Below are 17,824 nucleotides of genomic sequence, written 5' to 3' on the forward strand. Positions count from 1 at the left end.
TATATGCTCCATATTCTTTTGTAGAGCCCTGAAGATGGAAAAATATATTTCCGAAACGTCGGCGAACTGACATAGTATCATTTTCCTGTTCTTGATCCTGATACCATTCAATCATTTGAATATACATAATTTTGGATCACCAATTTGAATTTGAAAAAAAGTATTAAACATTCTTGAATGTATATAGTGTTAAAATGCCATTCCTTCTGCCCTACTGCGAGATTTTATTTCATTCAATTCAATTCCAACAATCTAAATGAATAATGATCCTTTTGAAATTTTTGGATTTCTCGTTAGAAACTGCCTAGTAGTCTGGCCGATGGATATTCAGGGATATCAATTACTTTTCAAAACTTGCTTCAGATGTATACTGAGTGTGTAGGTACCTGAGAATAATAATTTCCATGGTACAGTGTGGATACTCACCTCACTTCATGGATTTTTAAAGAAGAGATTCAAATTAAAATATTTACATACCTCATACATTTCATCTTTTGTAGCAGAATGGACAATCTCAAAATTAATATTCCACATTCATTAGGTCATCGATTGAATCAGACTCATCATCAGAAGAATCTGATTCTCCCAATAAAATAATGAATGAAGGAATATCTGCTATTGCCCCTAAATTTAACCCAGTCGTTAAAAAATTTTCCACATTTCCACGTTTATTTTAAAATAGCCAAAGTCCATAAATTCAAAACCCTATCTTTTTTGTTTTTTTGGTGTTGCAGGGCGAAAATCTGCAAATCAGACGAACCACCCTCTCCTGAGGGGAAACAAGTATGGGGATTATCACTCTCCTGAACTCGAGAGCCACTAAAAACCCTTAACTGCTTCTTGAATTTTGGTTCCGGGCATTTGCCTATAAACCGTTCATTACTTAGTCGGTTTTCTTCTCGCACACAATCGTGCTGGTATTAATGGGTTTATCCTCTATCGGAATAACACTTTATTGAATTTTTCAATGAGTTTCTGTTGTTATTTTAATCTCTTTTTGATTGATCTCTTGGTCTCCTTCGGTAAATTCGCATTCTCCTCTTGTCTTCCTCTGGGTCGTAGTCCACTAGTCTCCTGAGTTCTTGATTCGAATGGTTTTTCGCTGTTTCGAATAATTTCTCTGCTTTTCTGTTCATAAATACCGTTATGGTTTCTCATTTTAGGTATCTATAAATCTGTCTATTCCTGACAAACCAAGGTGCATCTACTGCACATCGTAGCAGCTTGTTTTCAGTGGCCTGAATTATTTGATGTGGCTCTTTGCCGCGAAGCCCCAGGCAACTGATCCATAAGTCAGTTGAGGCCTAGCAACGGCTTTGATTATCTTCAATTTTGTCTCTTTCGACATGTGGCTTCATCTTCCTATTGAAGGGTGCAGTCTTTTCATCGCTGCTTTCGTTTTGTCGATTGCTTGTCTGATATGACTTTTCCAAGTAAGTCCTTCGTCAAGCGTTATTCCTAAATATTTGGCTTCATTTTTCCAGTCGATTTCTTCGCTGTCAACTTCTAGATTCGTTGTGAGTCGCAGTCTTCTCTTCTGGTATAATATTGCTTGGCTCTTTTGTCCATTGAGCTTGATTTTCCACTTTATGCATCAGTCATTTGTTTCGTCAATCATTTCTTGTAGACCTCGTTCTATTACTTCTGGGTTTCGGTTTCGAGTTGCTATGCCTGTGTCGTCAGCATATAACGTTAGCATGGTTCTTGGATTCTTCGGAATATCGTGAATGTATATGTTGTACAGAAGTGGCCCAAGCACTGACCCTTGGGGTACTCCAGCCTCTAAATCTCTTCACATGTGGAGCATTCACCTTCCATTTTCACGTAAAATCTTCTATTTTTGAGATAATTCCGGATCAACTTGCATATTTTGATCGAATATCCAGCACTTCTCATCTTATATATTAATCCTTCATGCCATACTCTGTCGAAAGCTCTGGCGACGTCTAGTAAAACAAGACCTGTGGCTTGTTTATTTTGGAATCCCTCTGTAATGTACTCTGTGAGCCTTAATAATTGTTGCTCTGTTGAATGCTCTCTTCTGAATCCGAAGTGTTCTGGTGGTATCAGTTTCAAATTTTCGGTTTCCTCATTTAGCCTCGTGGCGATAATCCTACTACTTTTCCTAATGCCGACAGTAGACATATCGGTCTGTAGTTTTGAGGGAACTTCTTCTCTTTGAATGGTTTATTGAATTCTATGACTTCCGCTGTTTTCCATTTTTCTGGGTAGTGTTCTGTCCTCATGATTCCATTCGCGATATTTGTTAGAGCGGCTTTACCTTTTCTAGGTAATTTCTTCAACATAACATTCATTATTTTATCGCTTCCAGGAGCTTTTCTCTTCTTCAAACTACTAATTATTTCCCTGATTTCATTTGGCGATGTTGGCTTGTTTATTTCAGCAGCCGCTGGTAATTCATCCATTTCTTCATCATTTTCTTCAACCAGTTCCCCCAAATCTTCATTATCGTCGTCTATCCTGTAATTTATTCTCGATTCTCGCTCGATCGAGTCCGCCAATGCATCTGCCTTATCAGTATTAGTATACGCCGTTCCCCTTTCTCCGTGTAGGGGTGGAATTTTTGTCTTTTCTCCTCGTAGGCTTTTTTGCATTCTCCATGCAGAATGATCGATTGTATTAAGTTCTTGAACCCTTTTGTTTCATCACTTGTTCTCAGATCTTTCAGGGCATTTTTCAGAACTTGGCTATGGCGGTTGAGGTTTCTTCTATTCAGATCATTTTTATTCATCCGATATATTCATCTGAGTCTTCGATTTTCTCGTATAAGATCTTTTACTTCTTTAGGCGTATCGCCATGCGGATGACATGGTGCTGGTCTCTTCACTCTTCTCGTGCTTTTTCTGTAAGCTTTCAATATAATCTCTTCCAGTTTATCAACCGCACATTCCAGATCCTCTAGAGTGCTTATTGTTGGAATTTCTGTTATTTCCGATTGTATTAAATGGCTGTATTTAGCCCAATTGGTATATTCTCCCATTTTCATCAGTTTTTCTCTTTGTTCTTCTCCATTTGTCAATTCGACGGGATTATGGTTTGAGGTTCCATCTTCCAAAGTTTCAATAGAGAATTCTTGAGGTATATTTTTCAATATCGCTATATCTTTTATATCAGGTATTCCTATACCAAAATCAAGATATGTCGGTAACTCTGGTCCAATCACTATGGCATTTTGTTTTTCGTTGAAATCCTTGAGTGTTTTGCCATTTCTATTCTCTGCTCTGCTGTTCCATAATGGGGATTCACAGTTGAAATCTCCGGCAGATTTTCGAGTTTGTTCCTGCCAACATGTTGTTTATCTCCTCTTCCAATAAATTGTTCGGTGGTCGCTTATATGCCGAAGTAATTTCGACTTTTTGACGATTTAATTCGGCAACAATCGTCACTCTTTCTGTTTCTCCTTGTGTTTCGTCGGATCTACTTTTGAAGTAGTGTTTCAAATCTGTTCTCACCAATATTGCTACTCGGTGTTTGTAGTTCTGTCACATCTATATGTTTCATAATTCATGAAATTCAGTCGTCTCTTCCTGTTTATTCTTGTTTCCTGTAGGGCTATAATATCAGGTTGTCTCTCTGATATTATTTCTTTTATCTCGGCTTTCCGAATGTTGATCCCGTTTATGTTCCACGAGATTATCTTGAGGGATTTCTTCCTAATATCCATAAAGTCCATTAATTCAGTTTACTGAATAATGCTTGGAGTTTTTTCTCCATTTCCCTCTCAATTTTCAACATTATCTTGTTGAAAATTTTCTCCGTGAAGATATCTAGATCATCGGCTGGTTCAGATATTTTTCTTTTTTCTGGTTTACTATCTACAGTAGGTTTTAATTGAGTTTTTTTTTGTTCTTCTCTTTTCTGCATAGGTTTAAAAGTTTCTTTCTTCTTTTCCTGTTCTACAGGTTTGGTTATTACAGTTTCCTGAACTTTTCGTGCAGGTGTTGCTTTATTCGACGGCTTTATCTGTTCGGTCTGTTTTTGGCCGGCTCTCTTCTTTCTGGTCACCAGCTTAAATTCGCCACATCCCTTGTAGCTTGCTGGATGGCCTTCTTCACCACATAAAACGCATGTAGCGTTTCTTTCTTCACCTTTCCTGGTGAGTTCAAAATCCTTGCTTCTAAGGTTTCCCGAACACTTCACACATCTCCACGGGAAGAAGATGTCCGTACCTTTGGCATCTGAAGCATTGGCTTGGACTTTCTGCCTTCTTTTTCGATTCTACTGTAATATAAAGGTTGTAGAGTCATTGGATGTCGAATATTTCCTTCTTTTGAATTTTAACCAGATATAATGGTATCGGTTTTTTCGTTTTGTTTGATGTCATTTTAGACACCTCAGCATCATCGATTTCCTGGAATTTCGGGTCATTTTTGATCAATTCCAGATCTGCGTCTACTGGAAGATGCCTAATGACGGCGTAAATTTCTTTTCCTGTTCCATCTGGTATGTGAAATACTCCTTTCCAAGTTGGTCAAAAAATTTAGTTATTTTTCTGTAGTCGTCTACAGTTGTGGCTATAATCTTGATTCCGTCTTTCACTACAGTAGCCCGGTTATAGCCGAATTTCTTGGTATAGAGAGCTTTTGAGATCTTTACCCAATCTGATGTACCCATCATCGTGATGGGTGGGATTTTATTCCTTTTTGGCACTCCCGTTGTCTTTTTGACGGTCTCCTTTCAGAAGAGGAGCTTCCTTTTCGCGCGCATTTAGTTGGGGACGCGTTTTGGGCCTTCGCAACCAACGTTGTATCATTTTTCCTTGTTTCGGGTTGTGAAACAATTCCTTTAAGGGGATTATTTTTGGAACCCGCTACCGGTTCTGTAATTGTGGCGTAAGTGGGGGATTTTGGCATATTATTTCGGGTCCTTTTCTCTCTCAAGAGGCGCATCTCACCGAACAACTGTGACACAGTTTCGGTCAGTTTGACAATTTGAGCTTTCCACTGCCCATTCTCTTCCCTGAGCTTTACAAGCTCCTCGTGTTCGCCGTCGCTGAATTCTTCAGCATCGGTCGCTTCCATATAGGAACCCTCATTATCTGAGGTTTCCGACATGGTTTTATACTCAGATTTCTCAAAATATCAAACAATTTGAAAATAACAAAATATTCTGGAATCTTCACTGGAATAGTCTAACTCTTGACTAGATTTCACTCGAGACTGAAAACCCTATCTTTGGAATAGGAAAGAGAATTTATGTTCTTGTTGTAGAAGTTAGAACGCCCAATCCATTTCAATAGGATTTTACTGACAATGGTATGGGCGTAATCTAAGAACATCATGCCTATAATCTTTCAAAAGGTCATCAACTAAATATTTTTGTTGACTTCTATTTCGAAAGGGTAGTATTAGGTGCCAAAGTTGTTTTTCATTTGAATTTTGACTGAAATTTATTTTGTTTTTAATCAACCAATCCTGTATTTCACTTTTATAACTGGAAAATTTGGGTGGCTTCTCCAATTGCACTGAATGGTAAGGGGCGTAATATCCATTACAACCACACATTTTCCAGGAATATTCAACTATGTGTTGGCAAAGAGGACAGGGGAAATAAAAATCCTTAATGAGATGCCGACGTTTCGACCTTTATTTCTGGTCTTTTTCCTCTTTGCCACTACATAGTTGAATATTTAAAAAGTCAGGACACGAATACCAGTGATGAATTTTCCAGGAATCTTAGCTAATGCAGGAATAAGTTGATTAATGATCCAATTATGAAATAACTCACTAGTCATTGTATTGTGATAGTCTCTGTCATTTTTTGCAGAATTTAAAATCAAACTACACCCCTCTGAAAATCCAAAATTACTTCCTGCGACCGTGAAACGTTTACCTTCATGTTTAATTTTGGATGGATTGCTCCTTTATATCATATTCATGTAGATGAGAGAGTATCAAGATTACTTTTCAGATGAGCTGCCCTCAATTCTGCATAACATTTCCAGATACTCTTTCTTTACGGCTTTTCAACTATTTCGGCATTTTGTCGACTTAGCCTTTACTAAAGAAACAAAATGTTTTTTCAGAGTTCAGTTGTTCATTTTGTCCCTGTATTTGTTGATATTAGTTGTGACAACCAAAGATTATATCTAATATATAAAATTCTCGTGCCACAGTTTTCGTTGCCATACTCCTCCGAAACGGCTTGACCGATTTTGATGAAATTTTTTGTGCTTATCCGGTATCTATGAGAATCGGCCAACATCTATTTTTCATCCCCCTAAATGTTAGGGGTAGTCCACCCCTAAATTTTTTTTTTATTTTTTACACAAAATTTTTAATTTCTATTTTTTTATGATACATACATAATACAACATACAAAAGGAAATTATTTATATGGCAAAACAACGTTTGCCGGGTCAGCTAGTAACTCTATAATCTTTGGTGGCAACGGCGTTATAATATTGGTGATATTTCATGAGTGCCAACCTTACTCCGTTCTAGTTACAAAAACATAAGAAAATTAATTCATGGCCAACCGACTGCTAAAAAAAATGTGAATGGAGTATATATGATTCGGTTATCTGTGATCTGTTGATGAAATAAATGACAGGTATATCAAGTGAAAAATATAGCTCACTTGGAAGAGGAGCTAAGCGAAATAATTTCAAGTGAGAAAACTGAGATAAATCATGCGACGATTGATTGAGAAGGAAGAAAAAACGAGAAATGTTGAAGCATTTGAAGGGAAATTTGAGCCTAGGCTCAAATTTCTGACTGTTGTGGAAAACTCATATAAAGCAAGCCAGTGATAAAATTATGGCTGCGTTAAATTGACTCTACCCACTGATGAATAGAAGAAGCTACATGTCGAATGGAACAAAATGGAAAATAATCAAAGCCAGTCTATGGCGACTCGTTGCCAAAATTCATGATAACAAGTTGCTAATGTGTGCAACAGAGGCACCTTGGTCTGTCATGCACAGTCAGACTTATTTTAAACGGCATCCGAACTCAGGATACTGGGATGTCCGGAACCACTTCAAGCAGATTGGGTTCAGTGAGTACCCAAACTAAAGAGAATGAGAATTTCCACACTATTCCTTAGGATAAGGTGATCGCCATCGGCCCAGTTAGTTCGATAGCGCAGTTTTTAGTAAGGCTACCTAAATTGAATATCGAATGGCAAGAGATTCTGATTTTTACAATATTGAGATTGCTAGCACTCTTATATTCTTTTACGAAGAAAATAAAAAATTATGAGTTGATGGGATGCCCAATAAAAGACATAAAATTCGTTTGGAATTTCAAGATTCATTTCCACAAGATACGATTCAGTGAACTAAATTCATTTTGAGTTTTTCCGTGGCTTGTAGAATTTTAATTTGATTCAAAAATTGGTGCAAAGGCAAAGATCTAGGGTAGTGTTCAACTAATAATTATGGGTACAGCATAGGTAGTTATGATCACATAGAAGCGACACTATAAGACAATGTGATGTACCTTTAATTTGTGATGGTTCACAACATTTGTGGAAGTATACATGATTCATCTTGTCCTATATTCAAGGTTGAAGGTTGTCAGAAACGAATTTTGAATTAAATTGAAATGTTTGACTGCAAGCTTTGGAAACACACAACGATTAGTCCAAAATATTTGTGAAGAAAATTGATTTTGAATAAAAGTCAGCATTGAATTTCTTATAAAATCAGTTTCGATATTCACGGAAAAATATTTCCGCACTTCCTGTTCGAACAGTTATTTTGTGGTATGATATTAGTTTTACCTCTTCTGCAGCTTCTGAAGCCTTGTTTACTTCAATTTCTTTCACAGCAAGCTCTTTTCTGAGATCGTCAACACTAGCTTGAGCTTCAACCAGTTTGGATAGTCCTGTTTTCATTCTATGTGCCAGCACCTGAATATCATCAAACTTTTTTTTGTACAGGACTTTGTAGAAATCCAGAAAAGAAATGAATGTTTTTGGAGTCACGAAGGTACGTCGACGGAATCTGAAAAAATTCAGTTGATAGACATGATAGACATAGCCATTTTGCATATTTGGTACATATGTCTTTAACAGTCTGCCACAACGATAAGAAAGCTGAAATATTCAATTCATGTTGCCGATATTGAAAAAATCAATAATGGAACTGAAAACAGAATTGTTTCAATAACAGGAGTTTTCCTTCACCCACCTGAAGATGCTATTGCGTATTGTGGTAAATCAATTCATGTGAAAATCATATTATTCTACTTTTACTTTGAAAATATTCACAAGAAATTTGTAATCATGATTTGCACAACTATGACAGCTTTACTTACTACCTCCCATTACCAAGAGATAGATACCTTTATTTTCAACAAATAGTATGCTTCATGAATGCTCGTATTGGAACACCAAAAAATTCTCCTATTCTCGATGTTAACATCCCACTCACAATTACCTACCTAGTCACAGAAATTGAGACCAGTATTACCACAATCCCAGGACTCGGAAGTTATCCCCTTTACCCTACTTTTAAGTGAAATATTTGTTCCATAGATTTTCGCTTTATGATCGATTTTGACGACACGAAAACTGTTTTTCAGGCAACTGAAACGCACAAATATAATTTAAAAAATACATTTTTCTATAAGCGTGCGCGTTCAACCTTTTTCCCGCACGCATTCCAAGTTGCAAAGAGTCACTTACCCGCACGCAAATATTATAGAGTAAATTAAATTCTATCATGTTTCTATGGACAGAACGTCAACGATGAGAAACCCTTAGTAACGACATGCAGAATAACGTCTGTCATTATATATGAATTAATCAAATGAGATATGATCTGTTTCGTAAAATGGATACATTTATATATTTCAAGCGCTTGTAGAAAAAATATTGTTCCCAACTCTTGCGGAAAGTGTCTTGCCCGCACTCAACTGCTTACCCGAACTCGGCTTCGCATCGTTCGGGAAATGGCAGTTTCGTGCGGCAAGTATCACTTTCCGCACTTGACAGAAAAATGACTATTCCATTCTAGGAGTTTCTCGAGAACTTATCTACAAAATTTGGCAAGAGTTTCTCATCTCGTGCATTTCAGACACTTTCAGTAAGTACAGCAATTATAAGTGATAATTTCTGGACAGATATTTAATCCTGACGTCCAATTATCAGAAATTCCTTTGAAATTTTAAGTTCCATCAAAGTTCAATCCTAAATATTATACCTTTACAAATGCCAGTTTTAAATCTCAATGGAGTATTAAATATTTAATGAAATGCAACTGGACCTCAGACCAATTAAACAGGGAAAATAGATAGCCCACTCTGAAAACAAGTATAGATATGTGGATGGATTTGTATAAAACTATACGAATCCATCTACTATCATTTGAGTACTCTGTTATATGTCCTACTTGCTATATAATCTAATATATAAAATTCTCGTGTCACAGTTTTCGTTGCCATACTCCTCCGAAACGGCTTGACCGATTTTGATGAAATTTTTTGTGCTTATCCGGTATCTATGAGAATCGGCCAACATCTATTTTTCATCCCCCTAAATGTTAGGGGTAGTCCACCCCTAAATTTTTTTTTATTTTTCAGACAAAATTTTTAATTTCTATTTTTTTATGATACATACATAATACAACATACAAAAGGAAATTATTTATATGGCAAAACAACGTTTGCCGGGTCAGCTAGTATAGATATAGAATATCAAGATGAAAATGATTAGTGCTGAAAATGAATGAGAAAAAAAATTATATGTTTATACCTTTCAAAGTAAAGAATACAGGTTTCAGCAACGCCATCTTGAATTTCTCCCATGAGATGTATGAGTTCTAGCTTCACTTCCGGTACACAAACTATTTCGAAATTCTGCAAAAAATGACTCGCCACTTCTATCAGGGCGTCTCTAGGCCATCTGGCGAACCAATTGACTGTACAACCGGAAATAAGACCTGGGAATTTCAGAGCCCTGCTTCTAAACTTTTCTCCAACCTTTAAGAAATCAGGAGTTGAGTAAAAATATTGAATGCTGTACTGAAGTCCAGAGCAAAGTATTTGATAGAAGGTCCAAAATTACAATACCACTAGATTGAACTATTCTTACTTTATTACGAATAAATAATTATAATCTCTAGATACCCCATGCAGACAACGTGCGTTCATAACCTATATATGTCATCCTAGAAAAAAAAAGAAATAGGATATAATAAACCATAGAATCCCATATACATAAATAAAAAAACAAGTAAACGAGTTCAGTGATTACGCTTCCAACATTCCCCCTTAAACCACCGACTCGGTTAATCCTAAATTTTTAACACATAACTTATGTTTAGAACTATATATAAGCCCTTTGTAAAAAATCAGAAATCATTTTGTCAGTTGATAAATAATTCAGGATTAACCTTTCTGAAAAATTTCTCTTATATAATGGTACTTAGTATCTATGTGCTCAGTTATATTATGATATACTGGGTTTTTAATAAGTTTTTGAGCACTTTGGCTATCATTATACAATATAATTGGCTCTTGAATTTGAAATATTTCCTTAAGAAATCCAGTGATAAAAACAGATTCTTTGCAAGCTTCAGTAATGGACACATATTCTAACTCTGTGCTTGATAATGCTACACATGATTATTTTTTAGCTCCATTACACATTTTAAAAACATATCCTGAATAAGATTTTCTATCATTGACATCAGCATCTACATATCCAATAATATTTTCCTCTGGTTCACATGATGAGGACATGATTTGATCCAAATTTAATCCTAAGGCATCGGATATGGATCCTGTTGCTTGGTGTACGACAGTTGACTTATGTATGTCCGAAAAAACAGTACAAGGTAGTGCCCTTATTATTTCTTTCAGCAAGTTTTTGGAAGGAAGTGCCTCTCAATGGTTGTCACAAATATGTTATCCTGGCATTACTTGGACCGAATTCAAAACGTTGTTTATTCAACGATATGGTAAACCTGAGACTGCAGCTGCGACGTTGATGAAATTGTCTAGTAGCAGCCCAAATGAAGGAGAATGCCTATCAATTTATGGAAATCGTTTGTTGTCGATATTGTCCCGATGGAAATCGATGAGTGTTGAAGAAATTGCAATTAGCACGGTGATGGCCCACATGGCTCAAGTTGACGATCGTCTAAATAAATTGCTGTTCACAGCTGACATTACGACACGAACGCAACTTCAACAAGAATTGCAGGCATTTTCCTACAATGAAAGGAAATTGACCTATCAAGAGGATGGTTCAACAGCAAGGAAAAAGTTCAAGCTTTCATCAAACATCAAATGCCATTATTGTAGAAAATTCGGTCATAAAATTTCCGAATGTTTAATGAAGAAGAGTAGGAGAGAACTTCCAAAGGTTCCACCGTTTTTGGAGTCCAAATCTCAAGCTGGAAAGTCGTCAGTAATTTGCTACAAGTGCAGCGAGCCTGGGCACATAGCGGCTACGTGTCCAAGAAACAAAGGACATACAGAAAGGAATTTCAGTGAAAGGAAACAAATAAACAGTGTGACTGTTGTTCCCACAGGTATTTTATCACAGTGTGGTGAGTCCTATCGGTTTCATTTTGGTTCAGGATCAGAATGCTCATTAGTTAAGGATACCTAATGTAGCTGCAAAATTGTCTGGAAAAAGGTTTAACAAAGTTGTTAATTTAAAAGGTTTAGGAGATGCAACAGTTTATAGTACAGTACAGGTTCTTCCTGAAATTGAAATTGATGAACATCGATTGGAAATTCTTTTTCATGTAGTTCCAGACGGTTGTTTGAAATATGATATCATGAAATCATGATTGTTTGTGAAATATTGAGCAGGGAGAGTTAGGTTAGTGGGTAAAAATTTCACTATGTTAAGAAACGAAAATAAGATACACGTGTGCGATGAAATTGGTCACAACACATCGATTGATTTAAACGAAATCAAAACAAATATAGATGATGGTGATAAAAAACGCGTCGCAACAATATTGTCAAAATTTTCGAACTACTTCATTGAAAACAATCCAAAAAATCGTGTCACAACTGGACAGTTAGAAATCCGATTAATAGATAAAAGTAAAACAGTACAAAGATTGTCAAATTGTCAGGAACAAAATCAAAGAAATGTTGAAAGCTAACATAATTCGTCCTAGCTGTTCACCGCTTTCCAGTCCAATAATTTTAGTTAAAAAAAAAATGAAACAGATAGATTGTGTGTCGATTACAGAAAATTGAATTCAAACACAGTGTCAGACAAATATCCACGTGTCAGACAAATATCCACTACCCTTGATATCAGATCAAATAGCTAGGTTGCGTAATGCAAAATATTTTTCTTGTTTAGATATGGCTAGTGGCTTCCATCAGATCCCTGTTCCACGTTCTAAGCCATGTTTGGACATCGCGCCAAACGCAGTGTTGTTGAATGCCCTCTCTATAGAGAGGGCATATATGGATATATCCAGGAGTATCGCCAGTCTCCATTCTTTGTGATGTAGTGCGTCCTCAATACTGTTAACAATCGAGTGAAGAGCAGAATCTACTGATTTACCTATCAGGTAAGCATGCTGGCAGGGGCGTTCGGTACTCAGTATTAGTACCTTGCAGCAATATTTTTTTTGCTGGTATATTGAATTGACCTCTAAGGTCCAAGCCAAAGTAAGAGTATAACATTTACCAAGAAAAAAAAATATAACATTTTTTGTTTTGTGACCTAAACCCGATAATCGAACCAATGCCATTCAATTGCCATTCTGTCTTGATATCGAATAATTTTACATAGAAAAACTCTGTGATTTCATAGGTTCATAGAAATACCTGTTTTGTGAGTTGAGGCCATAGAAATCATAATATATATATACTTACTCGTTGAGGCGGAAGGAAATAATATAATATTATTGAAGATTTTTTTTTCCTGCTACTTTTTCATATTTTGGATGAGAAATGTACTGAGGAACTTACTGGAGAAAAGCATAGTACTACATGAATATTCGATCTGGATCTTGTGATGAAGAAATCATAAAGATTATCCACTGTTGGCGGACGTTTCGGTTGAATTTTCTTCATTATAGGTATTAGTTCGGATTGGATCTCATCCAATTCGTCCTTCGGAAAGAGATTGGCAATCTCGCCAGAGCTCAAAATATTATTTAAACTTTCAAGGAAAGTTTCTTCTTTTATATCGTTATCAGTGAAGATAAAGGTTATACCCGAGCCTTCTAGTCCAGCAACTCTATATAGGTACTTAATGTCATCCATAAGGTTGTTCAAGTTATAAGATCTGAAAAGTTCAGAAAAATGTGCGTTTAGTATGCAAGGAAAATGCTTGTTGTGCTGTAAAACGTTTGCACATAATATACGTAAAAAAATGAAAAATTAAAGATTTCCAGAAAATGGACTGCCATTGGTAATAATAGTCCAAGTACTGTTACAGGACATGTAGTCGTTGGACCAAGCGATTACTGTGAAGCTCTATTGCTTGTAGAAAATTTTCATAAATCATTGTAGGCTATCATCTTCGACTTTCTATGATATTTAGTTTTGAACGAATCCCTCGGTTTTTAAATATGTAATGAAATTGAGTTTCGTTTCTGAACTATATGTCTCAAATGAAACTATGAAAAGTACCTGGTCAGCTGTATTTGATAGGATTTGTACGAAGCTATGAAAGAGGCTAGTTTCGTCAAGCTCTGTTTTCCAGAACCTCCAACGCCTACTAGCAAAGCGTTACCCCTTGCTGTTCTGATAAGTCTAGATATTATCATCAAATTCACCATTGCATCATGGAAAAATACCATATCCATCAGTGAACCTCGTACCTGTTCATTGTATTGCTCCATGTAAGCTGAAATTATAATAAGACTGAAAACAGGGCGTTTCATAGTTAAATTAACATAGCTCAACAGAGTGTAGAGGATACTCAGACGATTTCAAATTACCTAGGGCCTAAAATGTCAATGTAGAAGAAACAGGTTATTTTATTCGATTGAACCATATTCATGAGTTTGAAAGCATCCAGTAGGCCAGTATATTTCATGAGATGAAATATATTTCAGAACTGCCCATTTCGTTGAAGAAGTTACTTAGTTATAGATTCAATGTGAAATGTGATGTTATAAAATGAGAACGTCATTTCTGGTTCCTAACCTTATGTTTCATGCAAGTTGATCGGCAAATCAACGCCCGATTCGAGAAGTGTATAGAGGGCATATTCGAGTTGTGACATTTTAAGTATATCACATTGATATCGCTCCCTATAATATCTGTTAAAGAATGTTTGGAGCTGGTGAAAGCTGGAGTTGTAGTACATAGATATATTGATTACTCTCTAACCATCATAATTTTTCTGCAACCTCCACAATTCCTCTCTTCTCAAAGCACCCGCTAGGTACTACGAAAATCAATGCGACATACAAATAAAATAATTATTTGGGAAGCTGCTGAATACTTCTATGTTCGATTATCCATGACAATAATGCATTAATAGGAAATTAACCAATAAAAGGGTTCATTAACAGCTATTTTCGTGTACGTTAAACAGTACTATTATTAAGAGGTCGGCAGAAAAAATATTTAATTCTCAACTCTTCAATGCATTCATTCCGATAAGCAGAGTAAATGTAAAAAACCGTTTATCTGTGTTTAACGTTGTTTTTCTTGCATGCCGTTGAAGATTTCGACGTTTTTATGATGTTGATATGCGATAAACCGGAGCTGACGACGTTTTTTTTACTCTTGTCGCATTCTGGAATTTTCAGATTTTTAACGTATGGGGGATTTGCCTATAAAAGCAGATTTTCCACCGCGATGGCTTGCTTTTTGTCTTCGATTCTTCATAGTGAATAACCTTTGATCACTTGTGTTTGCGACGAGCCGTTCAACAAATTTTTAGAGCGAGACGTTTTATTAGAGTAAATTTTGTTTTGCGAGGTTTAGTGCTTTTGACATTATTTTCGTTTTTCGCGAGTGCTTTGAAGTAAAGGAGGTAGGTCCCCGTCTATACCGTTCAGTTATTAGACCTATACCGGTTATTTCTTTGACAGTGCTGTACTGTGTCGCTTTCTGTTCAGCTATCTTTTACCGTATTTTATCCTGTTTCCCGAGTCTGACTTTTCCTTTGCTATCAGTCATGGGGCGTAAGCCATTGGGGTAGTGGAGAGGAAATCCCGTCAGCCCCCTAATCGCGTTCCCGCAACATAAGTGTTGAAATAAAAATCTCTTCTTTTCTATCAGTCATGGAGCGTAAGCCGTTGGGGTAGAGAATGAAAGATGCCGCTCGTCGTCAGTGAAATCCCGTAGTTGCGCTCAAAATAGACTTTTTCTTCGCTATCAGTCATGGAGCGTAAGCCCTTGGAGTAGTGAATAAAAGTCTCGAGTAGATCCGCCCTGGTTGTGGTTTCTTTTATTTTTGGAGAAATATAATTAATTACATCCCGATACCGTATAGCAAGTCATTTCACTTCGCGAGGTCATCCTTCCGTCAGTTCTGGTTGGCGCATTTTATTGAAGAACCTTTGATTTTTCACTGTACCCGGTATAAACTTTATAAAGTGATCGTGATCAGATTGAATTTCCAGAATGTATGTTCCCTGAGTTATTCGCTCATATGTCATTCCTACATATATTTCCGTAGTCGTCAGCGTCACTACTAAGAGATCTGAAACAAAGATCTTACACTTGATATTACACGTAACATCTTTGGTCTAAAACACTTGTGTGTGCACTTATCACTTTTTGCAAGCAACATTTCAGCAAATCGGGGATATGGGATCAGTTTCGTGGCGGCGCCACCATGTCATTTGCTTCGTTCTATCCTTGTTCTGCCAAAGAAAGTTCAGAATTCAAAATATTAACTGGACCATTTCGTCAGCTGTTAAGGAATATTTTTGACTTACAGTTTAAGTTCCGTTGTAAAAACAAATCTGTCAACAAATCTGGGTCGTAGTCCCCTAGTCTCCTGAGTTCTTGATTCTGATGGTTTTTCGCTGTTTCGAATAATTTCTCTGCTTTTATGTTCATGAATTCCGTTTTGCTTTCCCATTTTAGGTCCCTATAAAGCTGTCTATTCCTGACAAACCAAGGTGCATCTATTGCACATCGTAGCAGCTTGTTTTCAGTGGCCTGAATTCTTCTGAAGTGGCTCTTTGCCGCGAAACCCCAGGCACCTGATCCATAAGTCAGTTGAGATGTGCTGGATATTCGATCAAAATATGCAAGTTGATCCGGAATTATCTCAAAAACAGAAGATTTTACGTAGAATTGGAAGGAGAATGCTCCACAACAAGAGATATAGAGGCTGGAGTACCCTAAGGGTCAATACTTGGGCCACTTCTGTACAACATATGCATTCACGATATTCCGAAGAATCCAAGAACCATGCTAACGTTATATGCTGACAACACAGGCATAGCAACTCGACACCGCAACCCAGAAGTAATAGAAGGAGTTCTACAAGAAACGATTGACGAAACAAATGGTGCATAAAGTGGAAAATCAAGCTCAATGGACAAAAGAGCCAAGCAACATTACTACAGAAGGGAAAACTGCGACCCACAACGAATCTAGATGTTGACGGCGAAGAAATCGACTAGAAAAATGAAGCCAAATATTTAGGAATAACGCTTGACGAAGGACCTACTTGGACAACTCATATCAAACAAGCAATCGACAAAACGAAAGCAGCGATGAGTAAACTCTACCCTTTAATGGAAAGAAGAAGCCACATGTCGAAAGAGACAAAATTGAAGATAATCAAAGCCATTGATAGGCCTCAACTGACTTATGGATCAGTTGCCAGGGGTTTCGCGGCAAAGAGCCACATCAGAAGAATTCAGGCCACTGAAAACAAGCTGCTACGATGTTCAATAGTTGCACCTTGTTTTGTCAGGAATAGACAGCTTTATAGGGACCTAAAATGGGAAACTATAACGGAATTTATGAACATAAAAGCAGAGAAATTATTCGAAACATCGAAAAACTATCCGAATCAAGAACTCAGGAGACTAGTGGACTACGAACCAGAGGAAGACAAAAGGAGAATGCGAATTTAAGGTAGGAGACCAAGAGATCAATTAAAAAGAGATTAAAATAAGAACATAAACTTATTGAAAAATCCAATAAAGTGTTATCCATTAGAATTCAACTCGACGGGTGCTTCTTTTTTTTGATGTTGCAGGGAAAAAATCTGCAGGACAGACGAACACACCCCCTCCTGAGGGGGAATAGTGTGGGGATTCTCACTCTCTTGAGCTCGAGACCCACTAAAAACCCTTAACTGCTTCCTCATAGGTTCCGGGAATTTTGCCTTTTGATAAATAAATCAATCAGGAGTACTACAGTGTGGTATTTATTTTATTCATGTCAAAAACCAAGCGCTTTCGGTATAAAACAAGACCATCATCAGGGTTTCCTAGAATGGTGAAAGAGGTTGTATAATAATAACAAATACATAGATAGAGTAGTTACCCGTCTAGGAAACTATCGCAATTGTCGGCGAGTAAGTAAAGGTATCGCAACAACAAATTAGGTACATTCGAAATGATAAAAACTAAAACTTCAGAAATATATAAAATCATATCAACGACGCAATTAAAGGGATCCTAAACAATCATAAGAATGACATAAATGTAGTAATGACATGAATATCATAACCTCGAGAAACCCCGAGAAAGACAGGAAAGAAATATCTCAACTATCAACATATTGTTAAATATGCCGACCGTAGGGTGACCTGAAATAAATATTGTCATAGGCGTAGTGATCTAGGGGAATCTCGAAATCATTACAAAATTGAAAATTAAAAATTAAAAAATTAATTCATTAAATTAAAATTGTTACACAATGCGGAAACAAACACACAAAAGGACACCTAC

The 17,824-nt window shown here is 36.7% G+C and overlaps 1 protein-coding gene and 1 long non-coding RNA gene across 4 annotated transcripts in view; one reads left to right on the forward strand and one right to left on the reverse strand.

Annotated features, from left to right (window-relative positions):
• Positions 1-17,824, reverse strand: part of LOC123318393 (dynein axonemal heavy chain 8-like) — a 1,393,903-nt gene that overhangs the window by 502,213 nt on the left and 873,866 nt on the right. For all 3 annotated transcript variants that reach the window (XM_044905013.1, XM_044905020.1, XM_044905005.1), the window contains 4 exons: positions 13,581-13,797; positions 12,915-13,233; positions 9,721-9,947; positions 7,747-7,969 (listed from right to left, as the gene is read on the reverse strand). In XM_044905013.1, coding sequence (XP_044760948.1) covers positions 7,747-7,969; positions 9,721-9,947; positions 12,915-13,233; positions 13,581-13,797 — 986 coding nt within the window. The remainder of the gene's footprint in view (positions 1-7,746; positions 7,970-9,720; positions 9,948-12,914; positions 13,234-13,580; positions 13,798-17,824) is intronic.
• Positions 12,321-17,824, forward strand: part of LOC123318583 — a 56,319-nt gene continuing 50,815 nt past the window's right edge. The window contains exon 1 of the long non-coding RNA XR_006538333.1: positions 12,321-12,511. This is a non-coding gene — a long non-coding RNA (uncharacterized LOC123318583). The remainder of the gene's footprint in view (positions 12,512-17,824) is intronic.

The sequence above is a fragment of the Coccinella septempunctata genome, chromosome 1 (genome assembly GCF_907165205.1).
Source record: "Coccinella septempunctata chromosome 1, icCocSept1.1, whole genome shotgun sequence".
Classification (NCBI taxonomy): domain Eukaryota; kingdom Metazoa; phylum Arthropoda; class Insecta; order Coleoptera; family Coccinellidae; genus Coccinella; species Coccinella septempunctata.